General features: G+C 49.6%; 1 protein-coding gene across 2 annotated transcripts in view; it reads right to left on the bottom strand.

Annotated features, from left to right (window-relative positions):
- CCDC60 (coiled-coil domain containing 60) overlaps positions 1-13,345 on the bottom strand; it is a 639,895-nt gene that overhangs the window by 240,711 nt on the left and 385,839 nt on the right. For both annotated transcript variants that reach the window (XM_085633209.1, XM_085633208.1), the window contains exon 5: positions 2,207-2,326. In XM_085633209.1, coding sequence (XP_085489335.1) covers positions 2,207-2,326 — 120 coding nt within the window. The remainder of the gene's footprint in view (positions 1-2,206; positions 2,327-13,345) is intronic.

Raw genomic sequence — 13,345 nt, 5'->3', positions numbered from 1 at the left:
GAATTGAAGGGCTTCAGTTCACAGGGATGGAGGCACTGTAGAAACTGAAGTGCCATGCAGCACCCATCATGTGCTAAGACTGAAGTTTGAAGACCAGCCTACCTAAGAATATTTTTACTGTGCGAGTGTACAGGGAGAAGGGCGAGTGGAGCCCCTGCTCTGCCTAACAGCCACACATATCCTCTGCCACAACAGTAAGGAACTAATCTGGAGCACCTGCCATGTCCTGGGACAGATGTAATTTGAAACCAGATGTGTAGAGCTTTCACATGTGAACTACAACCCGGTGGTGGCTGCTGTATAACTAAAATGGGGTAGGGGGACGGGGGGAGCGGGGGATTTGGAGAATAATAAACCATTTTTAAAAGCATACCTATCGACGCCAGCTGCCTCTGTGCTCTTCTCTGGCTCGCCTCCCGACAGTCACTGGGGCACAGGCTCCCCTCCCAATCCCGACGCTGCTCTCATGCTATACCTAGTATGAGAGCAGCACCAAGATTGGTCTGAGTGGCCTGGTTTGCTGCTCAGGCAGTGCCTGGGAGTCTGTGGTGTTTTCCAACCCGGCTCTACAACACAGCTGGGTTGGAGAAACCTAAGTGCACATCTTTGTTTGGCCAGCCTAAGACGGTCCGCCAAACCAGACACGCGCACTTTACAGTGCCCATCACTCCTTTCCCTCCCATGGTCCTTCCCCGCCCACACTAACATAGGGTCAGTAAGTCAGTGGAAAATAGAATGATAATATTATTTTATTATCATTTGATTTTTCGCTGACTGACTTTGACAAGTGGGGCATCGCTCCTCCACCATTAAGAAGGAGCTGCCCCTGCTGCAACCCCCTTCTAGGCAAGGGTTTCCCGCTCTCTTTGTAATTGTGCGTCTATACCATATGGCCGTGTGATAAGGCATGGCAGCTGGTGAGTCGGCGGGCTTAGAGCTGACTCTGTTCACATAACCCTTTATCCACAGCACCTGTTCTTGATGTCCAGCTCCAAATGAAAGGCCAATCCATTCCTTATGTCACTAAGACCCTTGCTGGGAGCAGGTGTCAAAGGGAATCCAGCAGCCGGCCAACATAACCTTTGCCTTGGGCCTATGAAACAAAGATATATGCACCCTGCCCTCCCAATTTACAAGTTGGCAGGAGATAAATCCAGTAACTAATACACTATATTCCACTGAGGAGTCTTAGCAGGGAATAAACATGTGACTGCACGCTACATGCACTACTTTGCAGCAGTCCTCCAACACAACAAGAAAACAAAACAACAAAGCAACATGAAAAAACAGCTTAACATATCACAGCCAGCCACAACGCACATAAACAATACACCAACAGAATAACCAAAACCCAACAGAGCCACACAATACGATACTACAACGCATGAATTCAGCACACAAAAACCTCAACATCAACAAACACAAAAACAAAATTGTTATGTGTTTAGTGGGATGTATTTACTCTGGTATGTTGCTCTGTGTTTGCATCTGTTTTGTTCTTGTGTGGTGTGTTTTAGTACTGTGTTGAATTAAGTTGGATTTTTGAAAATTAGCAGGTATGCACTACTTGATGTCGCATAGACGCTGACGCATCACTAAACATGGACAGCTACCACTTTGGATAGTATGTATATAGCAAAAGACACCAAAATGACAACTGAGGTTTTGTAATACTCATTAGGGAAGAATGCAGAGTCTTTGAAACTATGCATGGCAGGAAAGGTGGGAGTGAGGGAAATGGTAACCAGAGAGAGGAATGAACTCAAGACAAGGGTAATAAGAGCATGCGTAGTATTTGACATTGGAGGCCAATGATTATGTTTTATGTACAGCATGTTCAAAATGTGTTTATGATACAACGTGGCCTGTAACCCGCACAATGAAAGGATAGCTATTTGCAAATTTCCATAGGGGTGATTTTACTAGATGAAGACACATTGGCGATTTTAAACGTTTTATATGCAAAAGAAGGAAAGAAAAGAACATGGAAAGAACAACTGATAGGACTATGGAACTATAATGATCATAACAGGAGTGCTAAGAAAAAAGCTGCTGGAAAAGACAGTTTTCAAATGGAACCAATTGGGATACTTAAATAATGTATCCATATGTATCATACAAGTAGCCCCACAAAACGAGAGCTGTTAATAATTCACTTAGGAAGTCAGACGTCTTGCTTAAACAAGAAAAAAGAAAACCAACGCACGGGTCTGCATCAAAGAGACTTTCAGAGAAGAGGCTGTTGTGCACTGGGGTGAAAGGTCGACTGCGCCTTCCCGTTTCTTTCTTCATCTTCCTGCGTTCGTTAACTTCTGTCTGGAAAAACCTACAACAAAAATAAAACAGATGAAGAATTACACTTGCACATCATATCATATCATATGCCAATCACTCACAGCCCTTTGGAATAGGGCAGGGCTAATGTCATTGATTTAATTGCCCCAGCCTGTCATGCATGGTGCATTCAGACAGAAAAACAGAAAAGTGTTCCTGATGCAAAGAAAGAAAACTCGCTTTGATTCCCGACCATTGTGTTTTTTTCTGTCTCACTAACAAACCTCCACCTTGGGGGTATGTTGACAAGACACAAAAGAGTGCCTTATGGGCCATATCACTTTGGGTGCTCGGATGGCGCTCATTGGTGACAAAAGTGCAAACACTGCATCAGTAGATGCATTTACAGATCAGAGATCTGATCCCCTCTAGACAGGTGTTGATCCCTAGATAGGGCTGGTGGTTCCGTCAGCAATCGCATAGACCAGTGCCTTCACCGACCCCACTGCCTGGAAGTCTGCCCAACAGCCTCCAAGTAAGGCCACAAGTCTTTACTTGTCTGTGCCCTTGCCAACAAGCTCTGTACTACAAAGAGGTTCCTTGTTCCTTCAGAAAAAGGTCTGGTAAATACCTGGCAAATGCCATAACACCTCCGTAGCTAGACTGTTTTCAGCCACATTATTCTAACTTCACACTGAGGTAGTGTGGTATTAGACAGTCTGGCATGATTCCTGTACTCAGGGAGCTATTTATGATCTGGGTCCAGAGGGGGGCTAGGGTGAGGTTGAGTTTTTAGCCAGTTGGATGGGAATCGGATCCGCTATGTGTGAGGAGGGTTTGGACCTGATAATCATTCCCACGATGTCTGCTTCAGAAGAACAAGTTACTTACCTTCGGTAACGCTTTTTCTGGTGGATACAGTATCTGCCTGTGGATTCCTCACCTTGTGAATATCCCCTGCGCCAGCAACATTCGGAAACTTTTGTAGCAGTCCACGCCGATGAGGTCGAAGACGACGTCACAGAGACACGGCTCCGCACGCGACTCCGCTGATGTCACCGGCTCCATAAGAAGACCTCGTCGGCGTGATGACGTCAGTTCCGCTCCTTTTTTCCGTGCCTTCGAGGCACACGGACGGACTGACAGCAATATATATACACAGTATACACAGTACACAATATGCAGATCAACACACACAGTGTGGAGAATAAATAACAAAGCACAAGAAATAACATAATGCCTTTGACAGTAATAAACACATTTGAAACACCATCAATAGAATTACAGGCATAGAACTACAGGTATAGAAGGATGGACAACGTGGAGGCGGGTGGGTCAGTGAGGAATCCACAGGCAGATACTGTATCCACCAGAAAAAGCGTTACCGAAGGTAAGTAACTTGTTCTTCTGATGGGTACATCTGCCAGTGGATTCCTCACTTTGTGAATAGATTACACAGCAGTCCCCACTCCCGGAGGAGGGTGTCCACCCTTCTATACCAGAAAGTCCTGAAGGACGGATCGCGCAAAATGTCCGTCCCTCCTCACCTCGGTATCTAAGCAATAATGTTTTGCGAAGGTGTGGAGGGAGGCCCAAGTTGCCGCCCTACAAATGTCCTCCACAGGAACACCCCTAGACAAAGCAGACGTGGAAGACTTTGCTCTAGTGGAATGAGCTCTCAAACCCTCCGGAGGTTCCTTACCAGCCAGGGAGTAGCAAATCTTGATGCACAAGACAATCCACCTGAAAAGGGTGCACTTGTGCACCGCTCGACCTTTCCTGCAGCCAGCAAAGCCCACGAAGAGCTGGTCATCAACTCTGATGTCCTTTGTTCTGTCCAGGTAAAAGCTCACCGCCCTCTTAGGGTCCAAGCGGTGAAGTCTCTCCTCCTCCTTGGAAGGGTGAGGGGGAGGATAAAAGGTAGGGAGGGTAATGGATTGCCCCAGATGGAAAGGAGTTACCACCTTAGGCAAAAACGCAGCCCTGGTCCTGAGTACCATTCGTTCAGCATGCAGTCAAGAATGGGGGTCTTGAACTAAGAGCTTGAAGCTCACTTACCCTCCTTGCCGAGATGATTGCAATAACGAATACCGTCTTAAAGGACAACAGCCTCAAAGGACATTTGTGTAAGGGCTCGAAGGGAGAACCCATAAGATAAGTTAATACAAGGTTTAAGTCCCATTGAGGCATAATAAAGGGAGTTGGAGGAAACTTGTTTGTAAGGCCCTTTATAAAACGAAGAACAATAGGTGACTTGAATAAAGACGGCTGATCCGGCAAACAAAGGAAAGCCGGCAAAGCCGATAAGTATCCTTTCACAGTAGCCACAGCAAAGCCTTGCTGAGCAAGTGAAAGGGCAAACTGTAGAATGTTAGACAAACAAGCCTTCAAGGGATCAATGGACCTCTCTCCGCACCAAAACACAAATTTAGACCACCTATATGAGTATATAGATTTGGTGGAGTGTCGCCTGGCCGATAAAAATAACATCCCCCACATCTGGTGGGAGAGAGAAAGAATTCAGGTTGCCCCGTTCAATCTCCAGGCATGAAGGTGTAAGCTCTGGAGGTGGTGGTGTAGAACCTGCCCCTCCGACTGCGAGAGGAGGTCTGCCCTCAGAGGGAGACGGAGCGGAGGGCACGAGGAGAGGTGGAGAAGATCTGTGTACCACACCCTTCTTGGCCAATCCGGGGCGACCAAAATAACTTGGGCCCGGTCTTGGCGAATCTTCCTCAGAACCCGAGGAATCAAGGGTATGGGAGGAAACGCGTAAAGGAGTCGTGAGCCCCAACTCAACTGAAACGCGTCCCCCAACGCTCCCTACATCGGATACTGGAGACTGCAGAATGACGGGCAGTGAGCATTCTCGTGAGTGGCGAACAGGTCCACCCGAGGAGTTCCCCACATCCGGAAGACGTGACGAACCACCTCCGGATGAAGCCTCCACTCGTGGTCGGCGGAGAACTGCCGACTGAGACTGTCCGCACGTACGTTCAGAACCCCGGCCAGATGATTTGCCATCAGACAAATCTGATGGTCCTGAGCCCAGGACCATAGACGCAGGGCCTCTCTGCAGAGACAAAGAGACCCCACTCCTCCCTGTTTGTTTATATACCACATCACGGTCGTGTTGTCCGTCAGGACTTGAACAGATTGACCGCGAAGGGAAGGAAGGAAGGCCTTGAGCGCCAAACGTATCGCCCGTAACTCCAGAAGGTTGATGTGAAGCAACCTTTCCTCTGGAGACCAAAGACCCTTGATCTCCAGATCCCCGAGATGAGCACCCCACCCTAAAGTGGATGCATCCGTTATCACCGTGGCCACCGATGGAGGTAGATGGAAGGACTTTCCTTGGGACAGATTGCCCTCCACGCTCCACCAAGATAGATCCGCTGCAGCTTCTCTGGAGATCCTCACAGACTCCCTGAGATCCCCTTTGTGCTGATACCACTGCTTGCGGAGGCACCACTGGAGCGCCCTCATGTGCCAGCGTGCATGGTTGACCAACAGGATGCAGGAGGCGAACAGACCGAGCAGGCGAAGGACCTTCAGAACTGGAACGACCGCTCCGCTGTAAAATAAAGGAATCATTTCCTGTATGTCGAGAATCCTTTGAAGAGGTGGGAATGCTCGACAAACAGTATTGTCCAGTACCGCACCTATGAACAGGTTGCGCTGAGAGGGCACCAGGTGAGACTTGGGCACGTTGATCGAAAAACCCAATTTGTACAACAGCCGAGTTGTATCCTGCAGATGACGCAGCACCTTCTCCGACGACTCCGCCTTGATCAGCCAGTCGTCTAAATAAGGGAAAACCGAGACCCCCGACCTTCTGAGATGAGCTGCCACCACTGCCATCACCTTCGTGAAGACTCGAGGTGCCGGAGTAAGACCAAACGGGAGGACAGCAAACTGATAATGTTGCGACCCTACCGTAAACCGGAGATACTTCCTGTGCGACTTCAGGATGGGGATGTGAAAATACGCATCCTGCAAGTCGAGCGACACCATCCAGTCCTCCTGATTCAGCGCTTGAAGAACCTGCGCAAGGGTGAGCATCTTGAACTTCTCCTGTTTCAGGTAAAAGTTCAGGATTCTGAGGTCCAGTATCGGACGCAATCTGCCGTCCTTTTTCGGAATCAGAAAATACCGGGAGTAGCATCCCTGACCCCTCTCCTGCTCTGGAACCACCTCTATCGCACCTTTTTGAAACAACTTCAGGACTTCCTCCTGCAGGAGAAGACGGTGGTCCTCCGAGCAAGCCCCTTGACAAGGAGGGTAATTTGGAGGGAATTCCCGAAAGGGAAGGGCGTACCCATTTTCTACAAGATCCAGAACCCAGAGATCTGTAGTTACAGATTCCCAATCTTGCAGAAAATGGGTAAGCCGGCCCCCACAGGACCAACATGATCCGGAATGTCGAATCTAGGGCTGCTTTGCGGTGGTGGGAGGGGCTGAGGAAGAGGAAGGGGAGGAGGAGAGTTGACGGCCACGTGAGCGACCCCTGATTCTTCCTCTATATCCCTTGGACAACGAACCTTGCTGTTGTTGCTGCTGCTGTTGCTGGGTCGGTCTATAAGAGCGAAAAGTCGCCCTTCCAAAGCCCCTATATCTTTTGAAAGATCCTCTCGGCTGGGATTGAAGACCCAGCGACCTAGCCGTAGCCTTACTCTCCTTGAAGCGTTCGAGAGCAGCATCCGCCTTCTTACCAATCAAACCAGACCCATCAAAAGGCAAGTCCAATAAAGTCGACTGCACATCCGAAGAGAATTCAGAGGACTTTAGCCATGCACCCCTCCTGGTGGCAACAGAAGACCCCATGACTCTGGCAACTGAGTCTGCTGTGTCCTGTCCACTTTGAATGACTTGGCGTGCAGCCGCCTGGGCATCAGTCAGAACTTCATTGAAGCCGGCCCTATCCTCCTCCGACAGCTTTGGTGCCAACTTCTTCGCTGAGTCCATGAGCGCGTGGATATAGCGCCCCAACAAACACGTCGCGTTTGTCGACTTAAGAGCCATACTGGCTGATGAAAAGACCTTTTTGGCCGATTGGTCTACCTTTTTGGCCTCTCTGTCTCCTGGAACCTGAGGAAAGGCCCCCTTTGATCTTTCCGAACAAGCCGTCTGAACTACCAAGCTCTCAGGCGATGGGTGTGAAGTTAAAAATTCAGGATCCCCTGGAGCCACTCTATATCTCCTTGCGACTGCCCTGGAGACCGCAGGAGCTGAAAAAGGCTTGCGCCATACCTCTAGCACAGGGTCCATAATGGCCTCATTAAAGGGTAACAAAGGCTCCGAGACTGCGGTAGGCGAATGCAGTACCTCAGTAAGAATGTTAGACCTGAACTCCGTGGTTGGTAACTGAAGGTCCAACAACTCCGCAGCTTTTCTGATGACCGCATGATACGGCACTGCATCTTTAGAGGGCTCATCTGATGGTGGAGTGATTTCCCACTCTGGAGACAAATCCAGTCCACTTGCCTCCTTTAGCTCTTCAAACACCTCATCAGATTCAACTAACTCTCCCTCTTCAGCCTCTTCCAAAAGAAACCTTCTCTCATCCACCACTCTCTGTGCTTCCCTTCTGGAACGAATCGGTACCAGCGGCGTCGGCGGCGCCGTGTTCGAATCCGACGGTGCCGGCGTCGAACGCGGATCCGCAGGAACAGCCGGCATCGAACGAAGTCGAGTCGGCGCCGGTGAAGAGGGAAGCGGCGTCGATGTTCTCGGCACCGGTAGCTGCCAAGACGGCATCGCCGGAAAGAATGGCATGAATGGAGCTTGAGGGTAGACCTGCGGCACTCCCAAATTAAAAGCCATCGGACCCATCGGACCCACAGGTGCACCAGAGGTATACATGGCCCTTGAAAAAACCCCATACATGGCATTTAGATAATGTGTGGGGTCCTGACCTGGACCAGGGAATGCAGGATACTGGTCAGGCATCACCGGACTCGGGCCTGCCGGCGCCGACGGTGGAACAAGCGGCGTCACAGTCTCACCCGGAGCTTGAAGATCCTCAACCGGGGCCGGAGACGGAGCCGGAGAATAAGCTGGAGCCGGAGATGGAACCGGCGTCGGGGATGACACCGGCACCGGAGATGTAGCCGGAGCCGGCGAAGTCACCGGAGAAGAAGGAGCTGGAGGTGAAGTCGGGACTGGAGAAGGAGACACTGACTCTCTCCGACGTCGAGTAGGCGACTTCGACTTCGGAGCCGAACCTTTATCGGAGTGATGATGTGAAGAATGCCTCCTCTTCTTCTTATGCTTCTTACTTCTCGAAGCATGCCCCGAAGTTGATTTGGACGCCGACCTCGACCTCGACCTGGATCCAGACTTCCTTCTTCCTCTTTTTTCCTTCTTCTTCATCTGAGCGATGAAGAGCTTCGCCTCTCTTTCTTTAAGAGCCTTCGAGCTCAACTTGCGGCAGCTGGAACAACCATCCACATCGTGGTCGGATGAAAGACATCAAACACAATCCTCGTGTGGGTCGGTCATAGACATGTGCTTGCCACATTCTCGACAGGGCTTGAAACCCGACTTCCTTGGCGACATCTTCCCGAAGAAAGACAGCTAAATCCAGAAAATACACAAAGTAACAAGTAAAGCTACTAGTAACGATTCCCGAAATCCGTTGGCGTCGTCAGCGCGGAAAAAAGGGAACTGACGTCATCACGCCGACGAGGTCTTCTTATGGAGCCGGTGACGTCAGCGGAGTCGCGTGCGGAGCCGTGTCTCTGTGACGTCGTCTTCGACCTCATCGGCGTGGACTGCTACAAAAGTTTCCGAATGTTGCTGGCGCAGGGGATATTCACAAGGTGAGGAATCCACTGGCAGATGTATCCATCAGAAATGTGGTTGAATGTCTTCCAGCTGCACGGAGGGTGCTGAGGAGGGTTATTTCCTTCAATGCTGGGAGGCAGGTTATCGTTAGTTGCCAGGAGGTGTTCATCAAGGGAGCGTTCGATCTTGGTGATTTTATCGTGAAAGAAATTAGCAAAGGTGTCACATAGTTCTTTGGAAGCCTGTATGGTTGATGTGGGAGGTTTGGCTGTTTGTTGTTTGATGAGATTGAATCGTTTTTTTGGATGATTTTTGGCGTTGTCTAGTGCACTACGGAAGAAGGTGGACTTTTTATTTTTGATATGCTTATTGTATTTCCTGCGTTCTGATTTGAGCTCGTCAAGGTGGGTTGAGGATGGGTTGTTCATCCAGAGTCTTTCCGCTGGTCTGAGATGTCTTCTTTCAGAGTTCTGTATTGAACCAGGTTCTCGATGGGTTGTTCCTGACTCTTTTTTGCTTCAGGGGGGCTATTTAGTCTAGTATGGTTGTCATTGTTGTGTTGTAGTGAGTGGTGAGCTAAGTTGCCGATAGCTCGTTTGAGTTAGGGGGGAGTAGTGTTCTTACCCTTTCTTCCAGGTCAGCAATGGGAATCCGACTTAGATTTCTTGTCCAATGAAGGGTATCCTGTGGACGGGTAGGGCAGTGGGACAGATGGTTGATGTGAAATAGAACAATGCGGTGGTCTGACCAGTCGTCAGGGAGGATGGGGTCAACAGTAACTGTATCTTTCTGAGCTATAATGGCGTCCAGGATTGAGCCTCTTTTATGCGTTTGCACTGTGCAGTGTTGGGTAAGAATATTATTGAGAAGAAGATCATTTAGGGCTTGGATCAGAGTGTTATTTGCATCATTCCAATGTAGGTTAAGGTCCCCTAATATTATGTTGCCGGAGTCTAGGAGAGAGGAGTCTGCTATCAGGTCGGAGAGATGTTCTCCGAAAGGGGGTGTGTTGCCAGGCGGGTGGTAGAGGAGATGGCAATGAATCGTTTTGTCATCCTTCGTCTTAATGGTGGCGGGTAGATATTCGAATGTGGTGTAGGAGAGAGAGTCGATTTCGGCCACAGAGATGTTGCTCTTGTGGATGATTGCAATACCCCCGCCACGGTTGTTCTTCCTGTCTTTGTTTATGATTGAGAACCAGGAGGGCACAAGCCTGTCAAGGATAGGTAAAGAGGATTCTTTCAGCCAAGTTTCTGTGATGAACGCAATGTCATGGGTTAGGAAGATTTCCGCCAGTACTGCTGCGTGTTTAGTCGCAGATCTGCAGTTTATAAGCATGCAGTGGGTCGTTGTCTTGTTGGCAGGTTTCATAGGAGGAGGGCCCAAGGGAATGTGTGCGGGGAGGGCTGGCGGCCTCTCTGTTCTAGGTGTGGTCTGGTCTCGCCCGGAACCCATGATTAACTGGATCGTGTAGTTGGGATTGTTAGCTGTGGAGGAGTCATAGGAGTTAGCAAGAACAGTCGCCTCTTTCATGGACATTGCGGCACTTATTCTTTTGGGTTTATGAGGCTGGTTAATGAGGGGGATTGAGATCCAGTTGTATGCCCGTGGATTGTGAGGACTTGTGTTTTTTTTTGGGGGGGGGGGGACAGTGGGACGGGAGTGTAAGAGTTGGATAGGCTCCAGATGCGTGGTGATGTTCGATAGTATTTTGCTTAGTCCCTGTGTTATAATCTCAAGTTGGCTTTCCACCGAGAGAGTCTTAACGACATATTCAGTGAGTCAGGAGAGTTTAGATTTGAGATGCCTTGTGCAGGATAGTCTGGGTGTGGTGTGAGCCTGTCGGTGAGAGGGTGAGTTATTATATCATTGGCACCTGTGTTGCTCCTGTGGTTGGCCGAGGGCATGAGGAGGGAGTGCTCATGTTGCATTTGAAATAGCGGTTTGTTGCGTACTGTTGTGAGGTGAGAGTAGGGAGAGTTTAATCGTGTCTCGATTCCCCTGGGTGTCCGTAAGGCCGAGTTTCTGGGAAAGGGGAGGGAGGGGAAGGTGTCTGTGAGGGGGCGGTGAGTTTTAGAAGAGACACATCTCAGAGATGCTCTGGTTGAGAGGAAGGCGTTGGAGGGAGTGAGATTGGCTTTGGTGGAGTGCACCTGGAGAATGCTTTGTGAATTTGCGTGGGGGGGTGGTAGGTTAGGGGAAAGGGGGATCGGAGGTAGGGGGTTGAGTGGGTGATTATATTGTAAGTGGGTGATGGCATTCTGCTGCGTGTGGAACAGGGAGTCAAAGGAGTCTAGGTTGGTGTTGTTGGCTTGAATCAGGATTATACCGTTGCTGTAGATGGTGGCAGAGGTGTTGCCGCTGCGCGAAGGGTGTTTCTAGTTGTAGATAGTCAGTTTGCAGCTGAGAGGGGTGCTAGTTGTTTTGGATATGTGGAGGTGGGATCTAAGTATGGTGTTCCATTTTGCGGGTCGTTGGGTGTGGAAGATGAGATCCATTTTCTTTTGTCCTTTGGAGGAGCAGTGGTATATATCAGCGATGAGAGTTTCCGGGAATTTTCTATCAACCTATGATTGAAGTTTCTTTTTGCTTTGATTGAGAGAATAGGTGGGAAGATAATGGAGAAAGAGTTAGGGCTGTGGGTTTTCAGGTTATTTGTAGGGGGGCATTGGGAGGTAGATGTGTCAAGAGGCATCTTGCCTCAGTGGGAGTCTTGATGTCATTTGTGCACAATTGAACCGGTTTCCACAAGGAGGTCTCCACTAGTGGGGTCTCCCCAGGGTGGGAGGGAGGGGCAGGGGTACGGATCCCCATCTTGCTGGCATCTGGTATCAGTGCTTCCGATCCGGCGTTGTAGCAAGTCGTGTTTCGCAGTGGGCACAACTCATCAGGCTTGGTGGGCAGGTATCACTCTAGCCTGAATTCTGTTGGCAAGCTAGGAAACGGACAGGTGTGTGCCTGGGATTATGATAGGATTATTATGATTATCGTGGTTCCACAACATATAGCTCTTTTTGGGTGTTCCTTCTTGGCGGGCATCTTGCGTCCCTCTCATTCCAACAGTGTCAGACGGCCATGACTCTGATTGAATATACTAAGATCGGAGTAATGGGTGCCATCTTAGGGGCAGGCAGCGCTCTCTTCAATATCATCTTGGCGGTGAAATTGGCCTTGCGAAGAAGTGCTCCTTCTTATCACCAGGCACCACATCAGTACTGAAAACATGCACATCAATGGCCAGTTGTAAAACACTTGATCACAGAAAGGATCGCCCAGAGCTGGTACAGGGGCGCATTTTAAATTCAGGCGTTGCACCCATGAGAATGCCGTGTTGAAATGATCGGCTTGGCAGTAGCTCGCTTCTTGTAGATATCAGGTACCACATCCGCAGAGGTCAATAGCCAGTTGTAGACGATCGTATCCATTGTTAAAAAAGATAATATCTAGTGCGTGGGCGCCATTTTAAGGTCAGGCGATGCACCCATGAAAAACGCTGTGTTGAAGAGATCGGCTTTTCAGTGACTCACTCCTTATACCTATCAGGTACTGCCTCAGTATTAGATGCTCGGTTTATCTGCAGTGCTACCGCGTAATTATGCAGTAGGGGTTGGGGCGCTCCCCGTGTTACGAAAATCACCGCCATTTTAGGGTCAGGCCATTTAAACGAATGGTCACCGAGGATGAGAGCCATTAAGCAGAGTTGCTGCCGATATTGTACCTCATTGGAGCCTTAATTAGGCCGTTTGTATCCGCAGAGCGCCGGTGTTCCGATATGCAGATTCTGCCCTCAACGCAGATACTGGATCGTGCAGCCGTAGGTCTCCGGTCACAGCTTCGAATTCCTCTCGGCGGAGCCACTGTACCCACAGGGCACTCACTCCACACAGCCGGGGGGTGGGAGTTTAGTTTCAGTGACCACCGTTGGTAATGTGTCTACGTTCACAGCTTCAGATTCCTCTTAACGGCGCCACTGCACCCACCGGGCACTCCACACGACAGCGGGCGAGTCCGGCCTCAATGATCACCGGGACAGGTCAGCGGACTTCGGGTCACCCCGTATCCTGGACAAATTTTGAAAACGAAGGGATACGTGTTTAAACCACTAAATCTGGTGATAAAACCGCAGTCACTTGCAGTAACATCACTACCACATCAAAAAATGAGTCCTGTATTTAGAGTGAGGCAGCACATGACATACGAGGGTATAAACATGCTTATGACAACTGTATGTACTGAAAGAAATGAGGACGGTCAGTAGTTCATCAGACTCAGCAGTAAGGCTGCCTCT

Source organism: Triturus cristatus, chromosome 11 (genome assembly GCF_964204655.1).
Source record: "Triturus cristatus chromosome 11, aTriCri1.1, whole genome shotgun sequence".
Classification (NCBI taxonomy): Eukaryota; Metazoa; Chordata; class Amphibia; order Caudata; family Salamandridae; genus Triturus; species Triturus cristatus.
Note: the sequence above shows the minus strand (reverse complement) of the source record. Positions and strands in the feature narration are given on the sequence as shown.